Genomic DNA, 24,236 nt, shown 5'->3' with positions numbered 1-24,236 from the left:
CTACTTAAAGATCAACCACTATTTTATAGCCATGCGAGTACTGTAAGTAAATCGTGTGATCATCCCCGTAAGGTGTAGAACATAGTGAATTTTTACTTCTAAAAATAGCTGGCGTGTATTGCTGTTTTGGTTGATATGTATGGTATAATTTATTTATACAATAATTCCATGGCAGCTAATTTATTAATAGCAAAAATACAAGTCTGAAGCGATTTTTTCTTTTAAATCTTTTTCTAAGACTTATTTGTAATGAATACCAAATCTGCGAAAATGCACAACAATGACTACTTTTGTTGCTGTCACATCTTAATTGAAAAATCATAGAGGCACACAGATGTTAAAAGAAATATTTGGAATAAGATATTTTTAACAACTTTGTATCTTGCACCACTAAGATTTTTCTTAAGTAATTAATTTATCAATTTGATCATTAAATGAAGAAGTCTCAGTGCAAAATTATAGTAATGAGTGATAAAAACCCCTGAAACCATTCATTGTGTACTTGCATAATGTTTATATGCTCGGATGGACGGTAAATCATCCAACAATATTGTGTTAGCCATTAGATGTACATAATATTATTTATATTAGGATCTAGTAATTAATATATTTAGTTTTCAAACATCATTTCAAAATAAAATTGATGTTTTAACCTTTTATAATGATACTTCTGTCATTACTGTCCAAATCATTGAAAATTCCATTCATGTATTTTATAACGATATAGCGGCCAAGTGTGCCTCTGAAGCCATGTGTCAAATGTTGTATAAAACTCACAAATCTCATTTTGGTCTAAAATAAAAAAAAAAAATGATTATCTTCGTGTCCAGATTAGATAGATTCCAGTCCCCGAAAACTTAAAAGGAAAAATTTGCAAACCCCGAATACCAAAAATCATCTTGCAATTATAATTTATGAATTTCAAACTTCTATTTACATAAAACAAAAACTGGACTGTTTTTACGGCCTCCTAAAAAAGGTTGTCTTGGATTTTCAAGATTTAAATCTAAAAGATATTGTCAAAGATGGGTTGGGTGAATGGCTAACAATCATCCTGCACAGGTCTCAATATAACCTCCACTCTTTGGAGCCCCATATACAATGGCGTATCCTATGAACAAAACTTTTTTTTGAGATGAGAATCAAGCTTCTTTGTGGTCTCTTCTACATTCAGAAACCGAGGTTCCTCACTCACCATCTCCTTTAACAAAGATAACTTTTTAGTGACTCCCAACACTTCAAAATAAATCATCTCAAAAATAACTATTACCAAAATTATTCTATTTGAAATGTTTTTTTTTTGTTTGTTTCATGAAAATTTTGTGAACATTTATGGCTTTGGAACATTGATTTCACCCCATTTGTTTTTTTTTTCCTATAGTCTCAGTTAAGTTTTGGGAAAGGTTCTGAAATGATAAATATTTTTTCTTATAAATTTACTTACGTTTATTTGAAATTGAATTGTTTTTTGCTTAGAATACATTTTTCAATGTTTTTCATGAACACTCTGAATCTTTTTGATCCATGTTTGAGTAGTGTACTCATGGCCCCCACAAGTGGGGGCTGACAGGCCTGTAGCCCGGGGGCCCGGTGAGGCGAGTCGACCAGATAAGTGAGATAAACACTCACAAACTTACTTTAATAGTAAAAAATTCGCCTGCGGCACTATTTTCCTTCCAATAATATTATTTAAAATTATGTGATTGTATGATACAATTTTTAATTGTGTATCAATGCTTAACTCCACAATTCAAATGTATTAAAATATACAAAAAAAAACACTACATGTACACATTAATTTTACCACGTACACCATTTGCAAAATGCTACTGTAGTGTCACACTACCTCTATCCTTAGCGATAGGTAGGGGGCCCGCTTCAGGATGTGGGGGCCATGAGTTTACTTATTTCACAAAACCTTTAATTTAGGTAGATTTCTGTTCATACATAATTTGTCCATAGATTTTGGAAAACAATTAACTACTGTTCAAAAAATAAATCAGTATTATTAACATACCGATATTGATAAGAAATTCAAATTTCATTTCTTCACTAATATTATTATATCTACATTTTATTATGTTCAAATCAAATTATTACTCAAATGTATTTTTATGCTCCTATTATGTTACTACTTAATCCAGTCAATAATGTTTCTTATTAAAAATTTAAATTATGTTATCGTGTACTTATCATGTAATCGATTTCACTACTCGGTGAATTTTTAACTCTGTACAGTTATTTTATGTACCTATGAAAGATTTTAAACAATTTTTATTAAAAATTGTAATGTAATAATCGCTCCAGACTGTAAATAGTGCAATTTCATAACAATATTGACAATCGATTGATTATAAATAATAACTCTACTCTTCCTCATGTGATGATATTCATTTTATTAAATTAGAGTTAAAATTATAAATGAATACTGTCACACTAGTGCCTATAATTTAAGCAATGTAATAATTAAGAATGTCCTTATTATACCGGAGGAATGACGAATAAACGATTGAACAAATCCATGATTAATCTTTTATTTGATTTGACATATACATGGATAGGTTATTTATACGAATGATAAAACACCACAAACTAGTCATTGAATTTCAACAACGCTTTCTTACTATGCAGCAAACGAAACCTCGCTGATTCGATGAGTAGAGCAGGGTTACTCGGACGCTGAGACGCTAGTCTGTCGCTTCATTGACTTGAGAGCTCGCTCCCTGAGCTTCTTTTCGAGATCCTCGTTACTAGCCTTGCCGCTCTCCTCGGGCTCGCTGTCGGAGCTGTCCCTTTTAGATTTGTTGGCTCGCTTGTGCTTCTTATGTTTCTTGTGCTTCTTAGAGTGCTTCTTGTGCTTTTTAGCGTGCTTCTTGGACTTCTTAGGCTCATCGCTATCCGAATCAGAGGAAGCGGATGCGTTCTTGTCCCGGCGGGACTTCTTCTTGGAGAGCTTGTCACTGTCGGATGACGACTCTTCCTTCTCCCTCTTCTTAGATTTTTTGTCAATGACTTTCGTCACCTTCGAATCGGCATCTCCCGCCGCGATGGGAGCAGCCTTCGCTCTGGTCTTACCATCAGCTTCTGAACGCTTAGTTGCCTTGGAGCCCTTGAGTCTGTCGTCGGCAGGGGAGGCGCCCCTCTTCGGCGGGGCGGCATCTCCATCAGTCCTCTTTTTCTTTTTGGCATCAGGTTCCGAGCTATCTCCAGAGCCAGAGGCAGAGGGCTCATCCCGAGTGGGTGACTTGTCCCCTTCGTCGCCGGATGGGGAGTCCCTTCCAGTCTTGGCTGTGTCCTTGCCCTTCTTGGTTTTAGTCTTATCCGAGGCGTCTTCAGCTGCCGCCTTTTTGGTTTTATCCGGAGCCTCCTTGGCTACCTTGCTTGAGTCAGTGCTGCGCCCGCCCCCACCCTTCACTTTGACAACTTTGGGTTTGGTCTTGGGTTTAGCTTCTTCCTCAGAGGAGGAGTCTTCGGAGGATGATGACCGGTCCCGTTTAGACTTCTTGGTCTTCTTAACAACTTTCTTACGCCCGGTCCTCTTGCGTGTCTTCTTTTCCTTCCTATCATCATCAGAGTCTCCGGACGAAGAGGCGTCTGAGTCGCTGTCCCCAGAAGAGGAGGACCTCTTGGCCTTCTTAGGTTTCTTCTTGTCAGAGCGAGCAGCCTTGGCATCAGCTTTCCCGCTGTCATCAGAACCATCACTTTCTGAGTCGCTCTCATCAGCCTTCCTCTTAGGTTTGGGCGGATTCTTGTCGGGGGCGCGCGGGGTGTCCCTCTGCTTGTCGGGTTCAGCTCTCTCGGTGGTGTCTTTCAGGGAAGCCATCTCGTGTTTCTTGAGAAAGGGTGAGGGCGTGCGAGAGAGGCTGCGGGAGTAACGGCGCGGTTTAGTACGGGTTTCCTCGTCTGAGTAGAGGGAGGCGGCCTTCGAGGCAGGGCCCTCACGATCGGAAGACTTGTCAGGGGCGCGGCGGGATGATGTTCGGCTGGAGCTGCGGGACTCCCGGCCCTTCTTCACTCTGACGTCTCTCTCCGGTGACATTTTCCTCTCGTTGGATGAGCGTTTCTCCCGTGATCCCTTGCCGTCTCTCGATCCTAAAATTACAATTTATTAAATATCGGCAATCTACTTTATTTCATGACAAACCCTGTAGCTGTATGTTTCATGATGAAACGTAATTACTTTTAACTACTCCAGAAATGATAACATAGGACAGCATGACAGCATTCACTGAATCAGCGGATACTTCCTGATCAATTTCTGAATGAACTAATACGGCTAAGTAAATCACCTCTCCTGTCTCTGCTGGTCCTCCTATCTCGGCTGGGTGAGACGTTCCGGCGATCTCTGCTGTTGCGCTTGTCTCGACTGAGTCTGTCTCGCCGCTCTCTACTGGGTCGTCTGTCACGACTCCAGCGTCTCTCTTTTTCTCTTTCTCTTTCTTTGGATCGCTGATCTCGGCTAGACACTCTGCGATCGGGAGAACGTCTGCAAAATGAAGACACAAAATTTAAAATTAATGGATATGTCCATTGATTAGTAAAATTAATTTAAAAAATGGAACCAAAATAAATTAAATTTGTGTGGGGACTAGATAGTTATAAAAATGATGTTACGTGATATTTACTAGTAAAAATCTAGTTATAGATGTTTTTTTCATAACACATTATTTAATTAATATTTAAAAACAATCGTCACAGGTTAAAATTGAGAAAACATCTGACATGGCATGGTTTGACTTATAAGGAATTATGCCGTAATCATTTTTTATTGAGGTAGCTAATCATTCGTCATTTTGACTGTTAACTTTGATCCAATGCTCACCTCTCTCTTGATCTTCTGGGCCTGGACTTGCTTCGTGACCTACGGCGGTCTCTTTCTTTCCTCTCCAAAGTGCGCCTTCGCTCTCTAGACCTGCAAAGAAAAGAAATAATTATTGTTAAAGTCCTACCGAAAACTAAAATCTCACAAAATTGTTGTTTTATTTCAATTTCACCACATTGAGATTACCGCAATTATATTACGTTGACTGAAAATAATATCACAGAACCATTGTAATCATGATCAACTGTTATATAATAATCATTGTACATAAATGCAAAAAATTATGTATTTCATACACAATTATCGGAGTCTCTAGTTTTAGTCGATGATATATCAAAGAATTTTAAAATTAAGTCAGTCAGAAGTGGCCATGCAGTCAGTAAATTGACATAAGAGGGGTGTAAATGTAATATAAATACTCAGCGTACTATGTTATAAAAATTGTGGATTTTCAACATTTTATAATGACCATATTTTGCAAGAAAAATTTAGGGTTTGAAAATGTATAGGGTCACGCGTGCTCCTAAGAGCGAAGCCACACGGGCGCTGCATACACGCTTCGTCGCGAGCGGAAGTGAGAACACACCACTGTTGCGTACTCACTCCCACTCGCAGTCGGAATACAGCGGTCTCGCGACACAGCGCCTGTGTGGTTTAGCTCCAAGGACACCAACCGCAAACACTCTGTCCCCGCTACGCCACACATGGTGCTAGCAGGCTCTATTATTTTTGCGCATTAAGAAGTCGCCATCAATCAGAGCAGTGTAAAAAATCTCAAACCCCACCAGTGTTGCCATATTATTCTACGCTGATTATAGTACAAAGGCGTAAAAATTATAGTATTTCTGAAAAATATATAGTACAGGAACATTTTTCGTCTTGAATTCTTTAAAATTATAGTATTTTGGTATATTTGGCGTAAAATTATAGTATTTTACATTTTTCGCGAAATCAAAATTATAGTATTGTACTATAATTATAGTACGGTTGGCATCACTGAACCCCACTGAATATCGCTAACCTTCTCTCTCGATCTCGACGGCGTCTTTCCCTTTCCCTCTCTCTTTCACGTTCCCTTTCCCGTTCTCTCTCCCGCTCCCTGTCTACTTCTCGTCGTCTTCTTTCTCTTTCCCTCTCACGTTCACGTTCCCTCTCTCTTTCACGATCCGTCGACCGTCTACGAGAGCGTCTGCTACTGAAAGCCACAATAGCATTAAAGTGTGTGAATATGAATAAAATTAAAATCTGTTTAATTAGATACATAATAATATGATATCAGTTGCCAGCAAAGTGTAGACGCCAAAAGAAGAAATTCACCTGTCTCTGCGTGATCTACGATGAGGGCTGGGACTAGCTGATGAATCCTTATTGTTGCGATAGTGCCTCTTCTTTTGCACTGACGTTGAAGATTTTCTAATCTCGGAACCGTCTTTGCGGCTTCGTCCTGAGAATTCAAATGACATTTCATAAAGACAAAAAAGTGATTATAATTGATGTATAGTATTGAAATGTAATCTCTCACAACGGTGACACAATGATTACCTAGACCCGTGAGAAAACTTGTATATCATCCTTAGTAGTATTCTAATTTGCTGTTGTCTCTAGAGGGTGTAAACTCAGACGAGCGTTCTCACACAAGATGGTCAGATAATATTAGTAAGAATAATAGTGTTGTGTCCATGGACTTCTCATGGATGGTCATTTCGTCTAAAAAGTAACTAATAATCACGTGAAATACATAAAATTACTCAAATTCAGAAGTTGATACAACCACCACTTTTAAACAGGCAATGGAACTGACCACTTTTACTAGAATCTGAAGAGGAGTGGCGCTTAGCGGCAGACCGCTTGGGAGAAGTGGGACGTGAAGACGCAGACGATGAAGAACTGCTTTGTCGGGAGCCTCTCTTTTCTTTTCCATTCTCTTGCGAATCCGATTTACCTTTTGCTGACCTGCATGCGACAAAAAAACACCAGACTTTATACAATTCAACATCAACTCATATTTTACTAATTATCAAACGTATGAAAAAGACAGCATTTTAACCCATTGTGCCAAACACAAGAAATTCTCATGTTAAAACAGGTACTTAGTAATGTTTTTTTTTACACTATTACGGCATCAATTGAAAATTTCTAGTATTAACATAAATATGTTTAGAAATATATTCGCTACAGGGTGAATACATTAGATAACAGGGATTCTTACCGACCAGGTTAACCCAATATTGAATTTTAAAAATAGCATACAAAACAATAGTACACCATTTTAAATATTTTTTTTTAAATTTTCCGTTTGTGAGATCTGTTGATTGAATCTTTAGTCTAATATTTAATAAAACAGCTCAGTCACTGCACAGAATAAAATGATGTATTAATGTTTCCGTGATGTAAAACACTTAAAAATATGGGTCACTTTTTTTATAGGCGTTAAGAATGAACATCTGTTAAAATATTTACAAACCTTAGAAGCGATTTTAGATACAAGGATTATACAAGGAACAGTTTTATTACACATTATCATTTTTATTTTGAAATTTCGGAACAAAAATTCGTATCTTCTGAAATTTCAGAAAAAGTTGGCGAAATTAACTTATTGCTAGAAATGCATTTGTCAATAGTTTTCAGATATTTTATGGGTTACCACAGTAGTTTCTAAACTTTATATTACTACGCCTCCCTTTAAGAAAAATCCAATCCTGGCGCCTCCCCCCCTTAATTCATAAATTAATAATACAGACCTTTTAACCCTTTCTAAGCGTAACGAATCCCGACTTAGTACAACAGTGCGCGTTGTTATTTCAAGCATCAATAAATCGTAATAAATGTCAGTCAAACATACACAAATAGAGTAGTAAAAAATCGGAGTCAAGTTCAAAAATGATTATGACAGAACCTAATATTTTATGTGACTCTAAAAATAAACATTCGTCGCCTAAAACTGATAAGAAATCACGAACAAGATTTCTTCATTGAAAAAATGCCGGCTTACTCGAGCGGCGCCATGACACTTACGAAATGGTGCTGGACTAATGCGTCGATGACAGATTAACAAGTGTAAGAACAGTTCAGTATTATAGTCTACGGCTACGATTTCGACAAATATGTCATACACATAATGAATAATAATATGGTTTATGACTTTTATGAGCATTTTTGTTGAGTGTGTTAAAAAAATATCAGTCATAAATAGCTCATTTTTATAGCATCCAGGACATCTCAAACTGTGTAACTTTTATTTGAACTCCCATACACATTGCAGCACTGCAGGTCGAGTATAAATAAATCATCCTTGAGAACTACTGGCTATTTGAGAGTAATGTACTTACCACCAGTGCCTGGTTTGTACCTACCATTGACTCCGAACTGAATGGAATCGAATGACACATAGTTTATAACAAAACGGTTTATTTTTCGAATACCTATTAGGCTATTACAATTCGTAAAATATTAAATTTCAAACACTTTTTGCACTTCTAAATGCTTTATAGTCACCACAATTTTATTTTCAAGTTCATTTGTTTTTTTTTTTATTATATTACTTCAATAACCTGTGGGTCTATTCTATACTTATCGAACACTAAAGTGATAAATAGTATCAAACTTAGGGTAGGTTTGTATCAAAATATTAGCACTTATTGTAACAATTACACGAAGTTGGTTTTTATTGTTGCAATAAGTGCGATATTTCAACAGCAGCAAGATAGGTGCTGTTAAAATATAGCACTTATTGCAACAATAAAAACCAACTTCGTGTAATTGTTACAATAAGTGCTAACATTTTGATACAAACCTACCCTAAGTATGATAATATTTATTACTTTATCACTTTAGCGGTCGATAAGTATAGAATAGACCCACTGGTACTAGAATAGGTAATCTCTTATTTTATTATAATGACATGATAGTAAGTAACTCGAGTTATTTTCGACTATAAATATAAGAAGAATTCTCCATAAAAAAAAATAGTAGTCATGAATCAAACCCTTTTGAATAGTGTTACGAAAAAAATAATTCTCAAGTGTCTGTCTCACACCAGCAGACGATGATTTGCCGCGCAGTGTATAAAAATTCAGTAGCGCGGGACCTGGTGTAGCGTAATACGACAATTTCCGCATTTATGCGGGAACGGGCATCTGATTGTTCGTGTCTTTTCTTTATAAATGGCTGATAACTAGGGTAAATAAATAATTTTTGTCTGTTTCACCTAATTCTATAACCAGAAAATAGTATTTAAAAATGTTAATCAATGATAAACAAAGAGACATATTGAATCGCGGACTCCTAGGTATATTTAAATGACACCTTGTTCAAATTATTTTCCGAAACTATTTACTCGCGGATAATATAATAGCAGATAGGCGAATGAATGCAATCTCCAAAAGCATTCCTTTTGTAAAAATATTTTGTAAATTCACTTTGATCAATGTAAATTTCGAATATTCTATTTAACAGTTTACGCACCAAATAGTTTTTCAATCATTAAAAAACAATATAACTTATTATATCGCAAACTCGTATCGTTACAAACACGTCAGTCAAATGTCTTCGACGCACATGCACTAAGAAGCGATAAGACACTATATACGCGGCAAATTTGAATTGGCCCGATGACTGATATTTTTTTATTCAAGACACGCTCCCGAAAAATATTTATTTAAATTAGATAGAACAAAAGTTTAGGCTATCCATTGACAGATGTCAAGAGAAGGATGATTTCTGAATAAATTAAATCAATGTTCGAATTATTCGCGCCTGGCCGAAAGGAGTACTAGGCAAACGAAAATCGAAATGACTTTAGTCGGCTGACGCGCGGATGACTCGCGCGTATAGGCTGACTAAAGTCAGTTGCCGCGTTAGAAAGGTTAAAATAGTCAAAAATGTACTAATATAAAAATAAGGTTTTGTTTTTCGTACAATGGATGTGCTTGTTTATTAGCACAAAGTGCTCTTTTTCTACTAAACGGGATCAATATTTCGATCTCATTGCAGCTAATGCAGAAAATCCCGTTTCGCATAAATATGATGTTACGAATGGTAGCAGTACTTTACTTACAACTTGATTACTTTTGTTGACAACTTATTTATTATATTATTCTTCACTTCGATTCAACAAATTTTGAACTAGGTTTTTTGTTTCAATGAATTGTCGCATGATAGTTATATCAATGTTTCCTTTTCAATAGTAGTCAATCCAAATTCATCATCGTTCATTGACAAATAGATTCTATCATGGCCCCACATCCTGAAGCTGGCCCACCTACCTATCGCTGAGGTTAAGGGCAGCGTGGTGCTCTAAAGTAGTGTTTCCTAAATTATACACGGGAATTATCATTTAAGTATATCTATCATTATATGGGTATCACATCAAATTGCAACGCAAAACCACATATTTAAAATATTTAATAGCCTTGAAACATAGTAGCGCCCGCAGGCAACTTTTTTTTAACAATTAAGAGTAAATTTGTGATTTGTTAATCTCACTCGCCGGGCCCCCAAGCCCGAGCCTATGAACCCCCTTGTGGGGCCCATGGATTCTATATCTATACGAACTTTGCAAAACCGAGATCTTTTATTTAAATTAATGTGAAAAGTGCATTAGCAAACTATTGAAGTGTTCAGTAAATAGATTTTTGTTTGCTTCAATAAATCTGGCGCAGAAATCATTTAACCTTTTCGTCGCGCCAATGGTCGCCCCAATGTATATCATTTGTCAGCGGCGTGATTTTTACGAATCATAAATCATATCATAACTCGTTAAAAACTGTCATTAAAAATCCGAGAAGCAGTAGAACCGATAAATATACATTCCTAATAATTTTACGACATCTAAAAATAAACAAATACGACTTAAATGGGGCGATATAGCTTGAACAAACACGTCCCATAGTAAAAAAACCATGCATAGGTACATACCAGGCGGCCACTGTCGTACTTCAAGTGGCATGGACACTTGCGCCGATGACAAGTTTATTAGGGCACGATACGATACGTGGGAACCCCACTTCAAACACAGAACACATTAATATTTTACAGAGCACATAAAAAATATTACGAAATCACTTTATTTATTATTGAGGGGTTATTTCAAAACACTTAACATAAAATTTTATCGGACAAGAATTTAAAATTTAATAGTTTCATGGTAATCGTAAAAACAGGGCTGAGGGCACAAAGCTACATCACATTCTCGACACATAATATTTGTCATTTTTCTTTTTGTATTTTTAATGGTAGATTGGGAACATACCCGACACCGCCTAAATGCTTTGACTTTTTTCTCAGTTGGGGGAACTTGACGTGGCAAATGTTTTAAAAGTTCGGTTTTTAACATTCTTTTTGGATTATTACTGGAAGAAGGTATATTTAATGATGTTGAAGGTTTTGAGGCACTACCATATTTTTCTATTAATTGACGAATTACTTTAATCTGAAAATCGGCCAAAGAAGTTTTTTTACCGGTTATGACTGTGTAAATAATACTAGCATTTAATAAAAATAAATCAATGATGTGGAAACCAACTTTTTTGTACCACTTAATTGTTTTTCGCATGCACGACAGACTACTCAACATCATGTCAACTTTATCGACAGAGCCCATGTTTTTGTTGTAATCAACAACGCACTTCGGTTTTATAATGGGTAGTCCCGTGGCTCTATTGGTTTTATGTGTGGGCACCATTGAGTCGTCGTGCATGGTAGTTATCATGTGTACCTCCCTTTTGTCATGCCATTTCAACACAAGCAAAGGGTGTCGGTTTAAAGATTTTATTTCACCCTTTTTTAATTTTTGAATTTTCGGCATTTGCTTCCGATTGCTGCGAACTGTCCCGCACGCATTTGTTTTTTGTTTAAACAAATGTTCAAATAATTCTGGGCTGCTGTACCAATTGTCGCAAAAAAGTTTATGGCCTTTGCCAAAATAATCCCTCATCAATGTGGTCACAACAGCCCCAGACACACCCAACTTTTCACTATCGGTAATTTCAGTTCCGTCGCCACAATAAATTATAAAATCTAAAATATATCCAGTTTCAACATCACAAATAACAAATAACTTAATCCCAAACCTATGTCTTTTTGAAGGTATAAACTGCTTAAATATAAGTCGTCCTTTAAATACTATAATACTTTCATCTATACAGAGGTTTTCATTCGGCAACATCGAGTCTTTGAACAAATTTCTGCAGTGGTCGAGAAGTGTTCTAATTTTGTAAAGTCTATCACCGGCAGGGGTTTCACTGTCAGAGTAGTGAAGCATTTGCAAAATTAGCTCATAACGATCTCTGACCATTGTTTGGCTAAAAATTTTTGCATTTAACAAAGGGTCGGTACTCCAGTGTTCCTCTATTGTAAGACGGCGGTTTCTCGTCATCAATAGGGTAACAGCGTAAAATATGTACAATTCGCTTATGGAAGTATCATACCAGTTATGAATTCGGGCGTTAGGTGTGTGGACTTGTGTGTTGGTCAGATGATCGTGATAGCCGTTGGTAAAGTTCACTATTTTACCCATTATATCTTCATTTAAAAAGTGTGTGAAAAACTCCATTTCACTTGAATTCTCATTCAAGCCTACACTTGGATTAACACCAGTGTTAAAACTGTCAAAGTCATACACAATTGGCACAAATGGTCCCGCGGTCCACGGTTGACGTGGAGCCTCTGGTGCTTCATGTCCAGAGGTGGAAGTGGAAACCTCTGGTGCTTCATGTCCAGAGGTGGAAGTGGAAGCCTCTCCCACATTATGGTCAACATCAGAAGGGTCGTCAATATTGTGTGGTTCTGCCAGCCCTGTTTCTCCTTCATCATCAGTTTCCATTTCATAATCGGAATCCAAGTATTCAATGGATTCTTGGGCTTCCTCATCGGATACACTATCACGCGCAGACATTTTGATCGCAATGTACAAAAATTAACTTTAAATATTTCACTACACAATGTACCTACACGAACTTATTGTCACTATTACAAATGTATATAAAAATATATATGAAGAATCTGTGAACTCGAAATTATATTATTGAAATTTAAAATACTACTTTTACACACATTTTCCACTAATTTCAATGGGTAAAATGTATGAAATCTCCAATATTATGATTAAAATAATTACACTTAATCACAGAATCGCGTATTCAAAGTAATTTTATAAAAGCCGAAACTGAATGGTATCGATAACCGTACGAAACCAGACACACACTGTTGAAATAGTATCACCGCACTATTCCAAACAAAGCCGAAGTCGGAAATGACATCACACGCCTGCGCATATTGCGCAACCAACTAGCGGAGATATTTGAATCGACAAAACTGATTATTTGTATTTTGAAGGAAGTCGATATGGGTCGAGTCTTTGCTATATTACGAACTATTTCATAATGTTTGGATGACAAAAATCAACAGATGTCAGTAGAATAATAATGAAGCAAGTTCGTAAAACAAATTTCGTCTCTGTTGCTTACCAAATAACGAAAATACAGCAGTAGAAACTTACTGTCACCTCTAGGCGACGCTCGCGGCTCACATATACGGCGATCACCGGCATCTCTACATGACGCGCGCGAGGAATAGGTTAAAAGTGGAAAGATGACGAACTTATTTTTTTTGTATTTTTGATTTCCATAGCTCCATTTTTTCATGAATACCTTCACTTTGTTTTTTTAAATCAGTGAATGCATTAGTGGTCCTTACTCCTTGCATTGATTTATTCACTCATTTTTTTTTTAAATTTTAACCAAATAGACAAGTTTAACGCGATCGCCGCGGATGGGACATATGTTGTTTTCTACATAAGCTCTGATACTGGGCGGATGTCGCAACTGTTGATATCGAAAATTGAAATGTCGGTAAAGTAGGAAATACTTCACGCATAGTATTGATTTTTGTATTGAAAGATGCTCCGATTCATGTTCGTACCGCCATATCAATAACTTTGTCAAAAATATGTTGTTTTAATTTCATAAACATCGATCTTTCGAACCCCCTCGAGATTCGCCGGTACGATTGCATCAGTTCAAATCTACGCGGTGTTTTTCGCGGCTGCGCAGTAGGTATACAAAATATATTTCATTCGAGTTGAGTGTGCGCCGAGTATTTACCGTGTAAAGTTGAATTCACCGCGATTTTTACATCATGTGCGGGAATACGAAAAAGACAACCAAAAAACGAAAAGAAATTTGTCGTAATATTTCTAAAAATGTACTTGAACTTGTGTTCTGGATTATGTCATTTATTACTCATGTGTCTCCCTAATTGTTTCAAAGTCATAAATCGAGCTCATTATTGAAAGTCGTAAATATTTAGTAAAGATGCCTCCACACGGAATGAAAAAATATATATTATTATATTTTAGAGGATTGCAAGTTTTACCAATAAATTACGAATTACTATGAAGGAATATATAAAACGTATAAATTTTTGATAAAAAAACACACACGGGTAGGTATACAATATAATATAAAATATAAATCATGGAATATTGACTTTTCAACTATATTACATATTATCTTCGCGTACAATTTAATGCTTGTAAATTTTTAAAACCTTACCCAAAAAAAAGTTTTTATAGCAGAAGCAAAATTTACGCAATTTAAAAAATAAATATTGTTTTTTTTACAAAACATAAAATGACAATCACTAACATAACACAATACTCAATAAAACTGAAAAGTAATCTACAAAATCCAAGTGTAACTAAAAAAAAAAATAACAAAAAAATTATTATAATATTTTCAACCAGTGTGGACTCACCTTTATGCTTAAATTAGAATGGCCCATAAAACATGTAAAATGCTGACACAATCTATGCCACGAAATAAAACTGGGGACTACCATCCAATTTTAATGGATTTGTCATCAATAAAACTTACACTAATTAACAATAATTCATAAGTCACCAATAAAAGCTATTATTTTCAATAATTTTTATGGCATTTTTAAGTGTTTTTAACATGAGTAAAATAAAATTAGTCAGTGATTAATTGTCTTCATCTTGTTTTGAAGTCGAGTGTTATGTCATCGAAAATGGCTACAGAGTTTAACAAAGCAATACGGTAGTTTTGTTAAAGTAAACATGGCTAAATTCAACACTCCATTATGTGTTTTAGTGTGGCACTTGGATCCTTATGTATCTAGGCATGATAACAGTTGTAGCCACAATTTTTAACTGCCATATTTATTATAATACAGCAAAGAATAACATTTCGAAAAACCGACCACGGACAGTACATCTTTTGTATGGAAACTTTACGCGCCGATCGGGTAAACAACAAAGTTATCGTTCCTAAACAAATTTACCTCAAATTTCAATATAATGATTTGACCCTTTTATTTAATTTTTTCGTATGTTATGTATGTTATTTTCCTCGTCCCATAAAATGTCATCGGATTTTTAGCAATGCTACATTAGTTAATTATGGATTTTACAAAGTTTACAATATGATGTTTATTTTGTTTCTTTTTTCTTTGTTTTCACCAAAATCTTCAGGTAGTTATGGAGCAAATATTGCCGCTGATGTGACTATTCTAATTCATCATTCGCATATGTGTGTATTAGATCTTGAATATAACGAATGATTTGAAAATGCGAAAAATATTTTTAATAACAACTTTATTTCGTGTAGATCGCCAAAAATATGCAATACTTATCTGTCCATGATCATGCAACGTTGTAATATTGGATAAATATATAATTATTTATATGAAAACATGTTCAATCATGAGAGAATCACCTTCCGGATGGAGACTTATGTGGGGAAGCATCTCTGCTGGAATTGACTTTGTCATCTTTGGCCCCAGCCAGATTCATGAGTTTGCTCTGCAGATGTGAAAGCGGTCCAGTTTTGTTGTTGACGCCGTCAGTTTGAACCTCATCCCCATTTTTGTTTTCATCATTGATTTTCTCACCTGAGTCATCCGGCGTTTTGTTTCCATTTTCTAAAACAACAATAATGATCTTTACTAATCTATTCTTATAGTAACTTCACTTGAGGTTTCCATATACCTACATTTGTACAGATTAACATTTTTTCCATGCAACAGATGTTCCATCCACTGCTTGTACACCATTAACTTTTTCGATGGGTGATTCATCGGTTTACATCCATGATAAAATGATAAGAAAGTGAAGATCAATGAGATGCAAACCTCTTTTGTCGTCTCCCTTGGAATGCTTGGCCAAGTCGGGTGAGTCGGCATGTGGGCTCCGATGAACGTTGTTGTGGGGCCTCTCGTTCTTGCCGAATCCCGGACTCTTACTTCTGGAATCTCGTCGACCCCTGGATCTGGACCTGTGCAGATTTAAATTTAAAAATCAGACAGTTATATAATTCGAAACATATAATTCTTGGCACACTGGTGTTTCTATAATGTATATTATCCTAATTTTGACGACACAAAAATAATATTAAGAGCGATGAACAAAGGAACCAGGCAAAGGAGATTTGTAACAATTCCAAATATTTCATCTTAACAGCAGGGCTTCTAACTTCAAGCTGCCAATGATTAGTTGAATATAGTGCAAACTCAATTCATTCACATATTGCACAAAAGAGTAATTATCGAGTGAATGGGCGGCGTTACCTCCTGTGGTTGTCTCTGGAACGTCGATCTCGCGATCTGGATCGGCTGCGATGATGATCTCGCCGGCGATCTCTGCCGCTGCCCCGAGAGCTCTCTTTGGATTTTTCTTCGTCCTCCTATACATATAATCACATTTTTCTTACAACCACATTAATCAATGCTGCACCATCCATTAAAAATTTCATCGAATTTTCAAATATTTTTAGTAAACACCTAAGGCCCGTTTCACACGGGATGCCTGTGTCTAGACACCGAAGTATCCAGCCACTCGACGCAACCAAATAGCTAAAGTTACATGTCCACGTTTTTGCATAAGTCACCTTTCCTTCATTGTTTTATATAAATGAACGCCGCAGTAGCGAAATAAAAAAAATAAAAACTGGCAGCAGTAATAAATAAAGTTTTGGCACCTCGAGTGAGGCACCGACAGGACAGTGTATCCGTGGCACGACACACGAGGCAAATGCAACCTCTCGACACACGTGTCACATGTGAAATGGCTCGAAATGAAAAATTTCACCCGAATTTATTAATATACTACATATCGTGATTGGCTTCTCATAAAAAAAATGTGTAATCAAGTCTGAATATTTGATTTAATTAAGGGAATGCGCTTACCATTCTCTTCTTGATTTCATCTTTTTTCTGCTGCATGAAGGTCTCAGGGATGCCCGAGTCCGACGCCTGGGCGCTGAGCAGGTGGTCCCACAGTTCCCCCATGAACAAACGTGCATTTTTCCCATTTAAGAAACCCGTTAGATTTATCTGCATTTTCTTCGGACATGGAAACTAAACACACGCACAAGACAAAAAAGAATTAGCATCCGTGTATGGAAATTGCACAACGGAAATCGACCGGGATAACATGCTCGTGATATTCTTTGAAATCGATGAATCATTCATCTCGCGTAAGAATTATTCCTGTGGTATTCGTTTACCCTTCACTGCAATGTTTAAAATTAATTAATTCACTGAATCTGTTCCTCACACAGCAACACTCGCATTGACATTCTACACTTCATATACATATGGGTGAAGTTTTCTTTAAAACAGATTGGGTTTCTGAAGACTGGCAAACGATTCTTAATCCTTTCTATTCCGCAATTAGTTAATTGGTGTAATTACTGCGCGTTAACGCGCTTTCGGCAGTTAAACAGTTAAAAGGCTGCAGTGTTAGTGATGAAAATTGTTATGCTTGTTGATTAAAAGAAAAACGGGTGGATGAGAAAAGTCGTAACATTTTGTTACATTCATTTACTTCATATCTTTAGTAGAAGTTTTGTAAAACGTGAAGACAGAAACTGAAATAATTTGAGTAATTAATAAAACTAAGAAATAGTATAGTTAAAAAGTGAACTTTTCATTCTGAATGAATTGGTTAGATATGTTTTTCCATTTTTTGATAAATCAAGAATTAATGCGAGTGCTGCTGTGTCGATAACACAATTTTGAGACACTATTATTATTATTATTATATTACTATTGTTATTTTAAAAAATCCTTTTTTTTATCGAACATAAGACAAAAATATATAAAATCCAATTTGTATGGACGAGTTGTTATATGAAAAAACAATCAAGATTGAATATTTATAAAACCATTTAATACTAAGCTTTTCTGTAGGTAGACGATTATTTATTAGAGTAGACTTTTTGTGTTTATTTATAACTGCAACAATTGATCAAATTGCTACGATATGAAAGCATACATCTATTGCTTGAGCTCGTGGGAAAGATGCACGCCAATTTCAGCAATGATCACTCTAACACGTACAGTTGTACACTATACGCTGATACATTTAATACTCGCTGAATCTGAATGATCATCATCAGTATGAGTTTTTGCAAGACGAAATGATGTTTATTATAATATACTTTGATGTAAATTATCAGTTTACATTGGCGCACAATTCATATCACAGTGAAGGGTACTTACGGGGGTATAAATTATTTATTGTCAATTCCGATGTTAAAAAAATAAAAACAAAAATAAAAAAGCCGAGAGCGCAACGAACCGATCGAGGCGACGTACGGGCGAGCGGTTGTTCAGAATACATTTAAAAACTGACGTGAGTCAAGAGTGCCGAGCCGTCGACTAGTTCGGGAGCCGTCGAAGAAATCTAGAGCCGGTCGTCGAGAGGAAGGCGTCGAGGAACGAGGAGGGCGGAGTCGGAGAGAAGCGCCGATGTACAGCAGAAGACGGGCGACGGCAACGGTGGCAGCTTATGTGTCCGGCAGCAGGCGGCGAGACGGTCGGCGACAGAAGGCAGCGGCCCGCGACGGTCGACGTGTCCCACGGAGACTGCGGTACGTCGCCCGCCAGATCTGCAAGGTTGGCATTGTCGGCCCGAGTAATTTGGAAGGTGTGCCCTTCGACGGCGGCTCCCGAATCATTGGGTCGACGGCGCCGGGCACCGCCTCGGATCGGCCCGTCGGCACGTTTACTAGGTTTTCACCGTTGGCACGTGACATTTACTGAAATTGATATAGGCAACTGTGACAGATTCAAAAAAATTACACTATCTACAGTGACGTCTGGAATGCGAGAGAACAGTTTCCCGACGTCGGGGTCCCTTAAGAATGTGTCCCGGAAATACCGTTGCGTGTCGGGGTGGGCGGCATCGCGGGCGGCAGCAGGCGACGGCAGGGCGGCGGCGGGGCGCGGCTCCGCTTCGCTTCTCGACCAAATAGCATACAGAGCTAATCGGGGTACAGAAACAATTCACACACTCAATCATTAGACACTTATGGCGGGCGCCGGACGCTCCTCTCGGATTATTTTATTATTTCCAGAGGTATATGCATTTAATGATCGTCTACGTTGACCCTTCCAAGAGCGCTGGGAATATTTCAAACAGATTAAAACTGAACCATTTCGCTTTCGGAATGTCAAGAGAAACATAACAGCTGAAGGGTCAACGTAGCCAGTGTAGCATGAGAGAGGGCGGCACAAGAGGTTACCTTTTCCTCGAGTTGGTTGTTGACGTAATCCACCACCACGTCGTCTTCTATCTTGAGTATCTCCGTTATCTTCTGCGTGATCCACGGCTTCAGCACGTCCAGTTTCACCTTTGACATGTCAACCTGTAAAAAAGATTTTTTCACTCAAACTGACAAAACCATGATGTACCTTTATAAATACTAGAAGGCGCCTTAAGAATTTTTAGTATTACAGCACTCAATGGCATTTCTGGTATGTTTTTAGTGTGGCTGAATCGAGAGCCATATTTTTTTAGTTTGTAAGTTGGCCCATTGAAGCTTATTTAAAAGCGATTATCTGTATCTTTTAATTCACACACAGTATAACATGTAGGTACGATTTTGTGGTTGTTCATCTAAATATTCTATATACAGGCGGCCCTCGACTTGTACTTCCATGCAATCGCAATGGATAAAGACAGCTAGTTATAAAATTCTTTACCATGAAAAGGAAAAAAAGGGTGGTATATACTACCCTCCATGTAACCTTGCAATTTGGAATAGATTTTTTTGAATTATTTGATGAAATCAGCCAATCAGGCACCTGGCATTTACTAATACACTAATACGTAGTGAATAAACACACAAATCTTGTCACTGTGTACAATTGCAAAGTTACGTGGCGGATACTCTATTCAACTCTCTCTTGACATGTTTATAAAGAAAACACTGGATTTAATACACATGATAAAAAAATATTTTATAAAAATACACTTTTCGATATTTTTTTCTATTCAACGTCATTTTCATGAAACAATTACATACGAAAGTTGAGGGCCGCCTGTAATTAGTTGCGCACTTGCCGCATGTCTACGTATAATATTTATGTCCTTAACACAGGTTACATTTGCATTATAATGTTTAGTGATCTAATTAATATTTTGGGAGATGCTGAATGAGGTCAAGACATAGGGTTGTAGCATCAGGAAGGTCTCCAAACTGCGGCACCTCAAGTTTAGTTATAGTTGTCATAATAGCAATCTCTTTCAATTCTATATATTTAGACTGTCTAGTAGACAACGTTTTCCTAAATTTCTGCGCCGATTTTATTAATCAAGCTCATGTAGGTGAACTATTCTACAGTGCTACGTAGGTGAACTATTCTACAGTGCTACCATAGGTATGGTAAAAGTGATTCACAGTTGTATCGGTATTGCCTGCTAGCAGTGAAACAGGGATTGTAACAAACGATACTATGAGAACCGTGAATCGCCCTTGGTGCCATTAGTGTTGAATGATTTACCGATATACCTCTCAATAAATGAAATGCAGTCATTTTTCAACCAAGCAGTTGGAAGTTATTTTTAGACAATAAAGCCCACATTAGGTATGCACCAAAGTAAAATAATTTAAGATAACATAGCGCACCAAAAATCGTGAAACGGTATAATAACGGAAACGTTTGTTATAATAATTCTTACTTGCTGTGTTAAACAATCACCAAACTTCATCTGCTTCAGCAGCTTTTTTTCTTTGTCGCTGAAGCGATTATCCTGCTCCGCGGTGGTCCCCTGTAGGTAAATAAAATTGAACAAGATGCATTATAAAATATAACACACGATCTTCCAATTTGCGACAATGAAGTGTTATAATTTAGAAATATACTGACCGTATACATAATGATGAAGCTTTGCGCTTAGCGCGCAATCAATAAAATAAAGAGTGAGAAGTGTCACAGTCACTTCAATGCTTTGAAACGGCGGATTATGCAGTCTACTCAACGGTGTAATGATTGAACATAATAAATGCTCAATAAAATCAGATTAATACTCAATATTTTGACGAATATCAATTAATAGAATTGCTCGCCGAAAATGGACGCAACATGGCGTCACTCAGTCAAAGCAAAGCATGGAAATGGTATTGCCAGATGAAAAAATAATATTTCATTACACTTTCAAATTATTTTATAGCTATTAAATATTTTATATTATCAGTCGGCAATATAGTAATATTATTTATTTTCCCTTTTCCAATCTTGATAACACCCAATAACACCATTCTCCCGATCCATCTCTTGTTAGAACACGTCATTGGAAACATATAATTTTTGCCGAATTTTAAATTATTCCAACCCATCACGTCACACTAACTTCAGAGATGGACACTAATACAGGAACCTACCTATCAAATTTAATGTATTTCTAAGGCTACTCGAAACGGGAACGTAATTTATAATAATATTGACAGTCATAACTCGCAACATGCAAGAGTGGAAGATTCATATTACATTCTACATGGCCATACAAATAATGTAGCCATCCGTTTGCAAAAAAAAATACCGCCTTTTAGTTAAAAACATTAATTATTTATCTATACAAAAAGCTTATTTTATTAGTAACATAATAATATGTAAAGTTAGCTTGCTGACTTTCATGGACATACAATGTGAGAGAGGACATTTGGGTTTATCGGCGTAGCTCTTTGGCGTAGGTAGACTGAGGTTGGACAAAAAACATTATTTCTTCATTAATTGCTATTCATATCATGCTACCTATGTCATTATTTAATACAAATTAGATGTGCAAATCATCTGTTCCATCTCAATCTCAGTAAAATGTCTTAAGCGTGTACCCACAACTGCACAGATCATCATTAATTTTCAACTTAAAACAATACATACACTGAAATCATTCTACAGTGGCACCATGGACAATTCGTAGAAGTATATTTGTATGATTTGCTACAATGCCTATTTCAATGCTAGCAAACAAACCAATATGATTTCATCATAGATAATATGAATACATGTATTAAATAAGGCTCTAAGTACCAAAAAGTAGTATTGCCTGTAGTAACAAAATACCGAGTCATTGCAGTAAAATTTCATAAAGCAGACCTTTTGAAAAATGTAGTTTTACAGTGTGAAGCAATCACGGCAGCTTCTATAATTTTGGGTATTAAGAACTCGCAAGTGTCAACACACCATCGTCAGCTATTTTATATTGAATGCCGTTGACCATTGCAGTGCTACTTACACCATTATAAATAAAACACGCCAACGGACTTACAACGTCGACAGGTTTAATTATTTTGCTGTGTTTTTTTGACTTGCTTGAGGCACTTAGACTATAGTTGAAGTTATTGGCGTTGGTATGTAGAATATTTTTCTATAAAAATGTCAGTTTTTACTATTTTGGTACTTAGCGCCTTAATTAATACACGTATTCATATTATATGTAAAAATTCCAGACTAGGCCCCCTATGTTAGAACCCTATGCCAGCTGCCCGGTCGACATGACGTCATATGACATCATTGTGACGTACTACCGGAGTGATAATAGTATTTGAGAAAATAACGCTACTCAGACAGTGGCGCTATTCATTGTCACCATACACATATAGGTGTTTCATCATATTAATATCTATGGTGAGCACTGTGCGCTGGGCGGCATGCCTCGAGCGTGTATTGGCTGACGTCACAATTACGTCATGTCGTCTGGTGCCACACGAGTCGATAGTTAGGAAATCGCGGTCTAGGTATCCAAAATATTTTGTGAAGAATTACAAACAATGTGGTTTTAAATAACTCGATGATTTTTACGAATGTAATGAATATAAATGAAACACTAATGAAGATTACCCAGTGTAAAAGAACAAATTTAAGTAAGGTAAACGTACCAGTACTTGACCACTTCAACAAAAACAACGATTAACGTTTAGAATTACACCGAATGTTGGCAAAGCAAGTCTACTCATAATGGATCAAATGTCTTTATAAATATGATAAGACAAAAATTAAGAAAGGGTCTGTTACAAAAATTTTGTGTTCAATTTTTCAAAACCATGTTACTGTTTCAGTAGTTGACCATCCAAAAAATTTAAAGTTCCAGTAGTTGACCATGTCTAATCAGGGGGCTTCATGGCGAATCTGTCATCAGAATTGCCTCAGGACTTCCTGTCAGACCACTCTAGCCCATAGCTACATGAATCAACTTGAATCAAGTAGCAATGGGCGGTTCAGGAACAAGTTACATAGGAGAGGATTTTGTTTGACAGCCAATCATCTGTCTGTCAGCTTTGTTCGGGTACCAAAGGTACAAAAATAGTTAAGTACTTCATCAAAGTAAAAATACAAAAATATATTTATTTTAGCAACTACATACTACATAGTAACGCATAGGCGCAGTATTTACCAAAATAAAACTAAACATAAAAATCCTTAGATATTTCAAATAAAGTCCAATTCCGGAACTGAATAATATTACGAGTTTTGCTTACTTGTGTCGGGTCATTTATGTGGGATACTACCGCCTTCCATTCACAGCTAACTACATCGGGCCGCTCTGGCCATTTCCATAGTCTCCCGCACTTTTGGGTCAGGCTCGTGATTCGCCGAATCAAAGATCATGCGATCAGATTTGGCCAATCACGAGTCCCTTTTACTAGTCGGTGTGGGTACGGGAAAGTTAAAAAGAAAAGAAAGAAAGTTAGTAAGCGTCCCTTTTCCAACATGTACGGACCTGCGAAACTTATTGTAAAAACAAAATATATAAACCTGTAAAGAAAATTTAAAATATAAGATAATACCAAGTTACGCACGAGACAGACGTTTTTTCATTTAATTTCTCCTCAATTTAAAATATCTTTTTTTGTGAATCCGGGGTTCGATGGACACCTGAGCTAGCCGCTGGAACCCCGGACATCTCACTTTCCTCTGATGTAACCATTGAAGGCACACTTTCAAATTCTCCTGGTACTGTCACAGCTTGAGGGTTCCATTGACAAAGTCCACATTTTCGGAAATTTCTTTGGTACTTGTAGAGGACTGTTGTTGGTGTGACAGCCCCACTACTCCCTGTTACCATGACGGTTATGCATTCTTTTTCATCGGCATTTACCTGGTACACTGT

At 36.7% G+C, this 24,236-nt stretch overlaps 1 protein-coding gene across 6 annotated transcripts; it reads right to left on the bottom strand.

The window, feature by feature from the left end:
- Positions 1-1,328: 1,328 nt before the first annotated feature.
- LOC147067784 (uncharacterized) lies at positions 1,329-21,234 on the bottom strand. Of its 6 annotated transcripts, none has more exons than XM_085952183.1 (14): positions 20,993-21,234; positions 20,805-20,894; positions 19,366-19,488; positions 18,923-19,104; positions 17,024-17,194; positions 16,406-16,521; positions 15,971-16,113; positions 15,556-15,760; positions 6,624-6,775; positions 6,140-6,266; positions 5,844-6,017; positions 4,823-4,912; positions 4,290-4,486; positions 1,329-4,092 (listed from the first exon to the last, which is right to left on the bottom strand). In XM_085952183.1, exons 5-14 carry the CDS (start codon positions 17,174-17,176, stop codon positions 2,669-2,671), a joined length of 2,781 nt encoding a protein of 926 aa, XP_085808309.1. In that variant the 5' UTR covers positions 17,177-17,194; positions 18,923-19,104; positions 19,366-19,488; positions 20,805-20,894; positions 20,993-21,234; the 3' UTR covers positions 1,329-2,668. The 6 variants fall into 6 exon arrangements, with proteins under 6 accessions (XP_085808309.1, XP_085808311.1, XP_085808307.1 ...); XM_085952185.1 differs by having other exon boundaries at positions 5,844-6,014; XM_085952181.1 differs by lacking the exon at positions 18,923-19,104.
- Between the last annotated feature and the right edge of the window lie 3,002 nt (positions 21,235-24,236).

The sequence above is a fragment of the Rhyacophila brunnea genome, unplaced genomic scaffold (genome assembly GCF_057557595.1).
Source record: "Rhyacophila brunnea isolate RB1 unplaced genomic scaffold, BYU_Rbru_1.0 scaffold_3, whole genome shotgun sequence".
In the NCBI taxonomy this organism is placed as follows: domain Eukaryota; kingdom Metazoa; phylum Arthropoda; class Insecta; order Trichoptera; family Rhyacophilidae; genus Rhyacophila; species Rhyacophila brunnea.
Note: the sequence above shows the minus strand (reverse complement) of the source record. Positions and strands in the feature narration are given on the sequence as shown.

Coding starts and splice junctions, on each gene's coding strand:
- LOC147067784 (XM_085952181.1), bottom strand. Junction 6,018..6,139: donor CGTAGATCACGCAGAGACAG/GTGAATTTCTTC, acceptor TGTGGCTTTCAG/TAGCAGACGCTCTCGTAGAC. Junction 4,913..5,843: donor CGTCGAGATCGAGAGAGAAG/GTTAGCGATATT, acceptor TTTTCTTTGCAG/GTCTAGAGAGCGAAGGCGCA.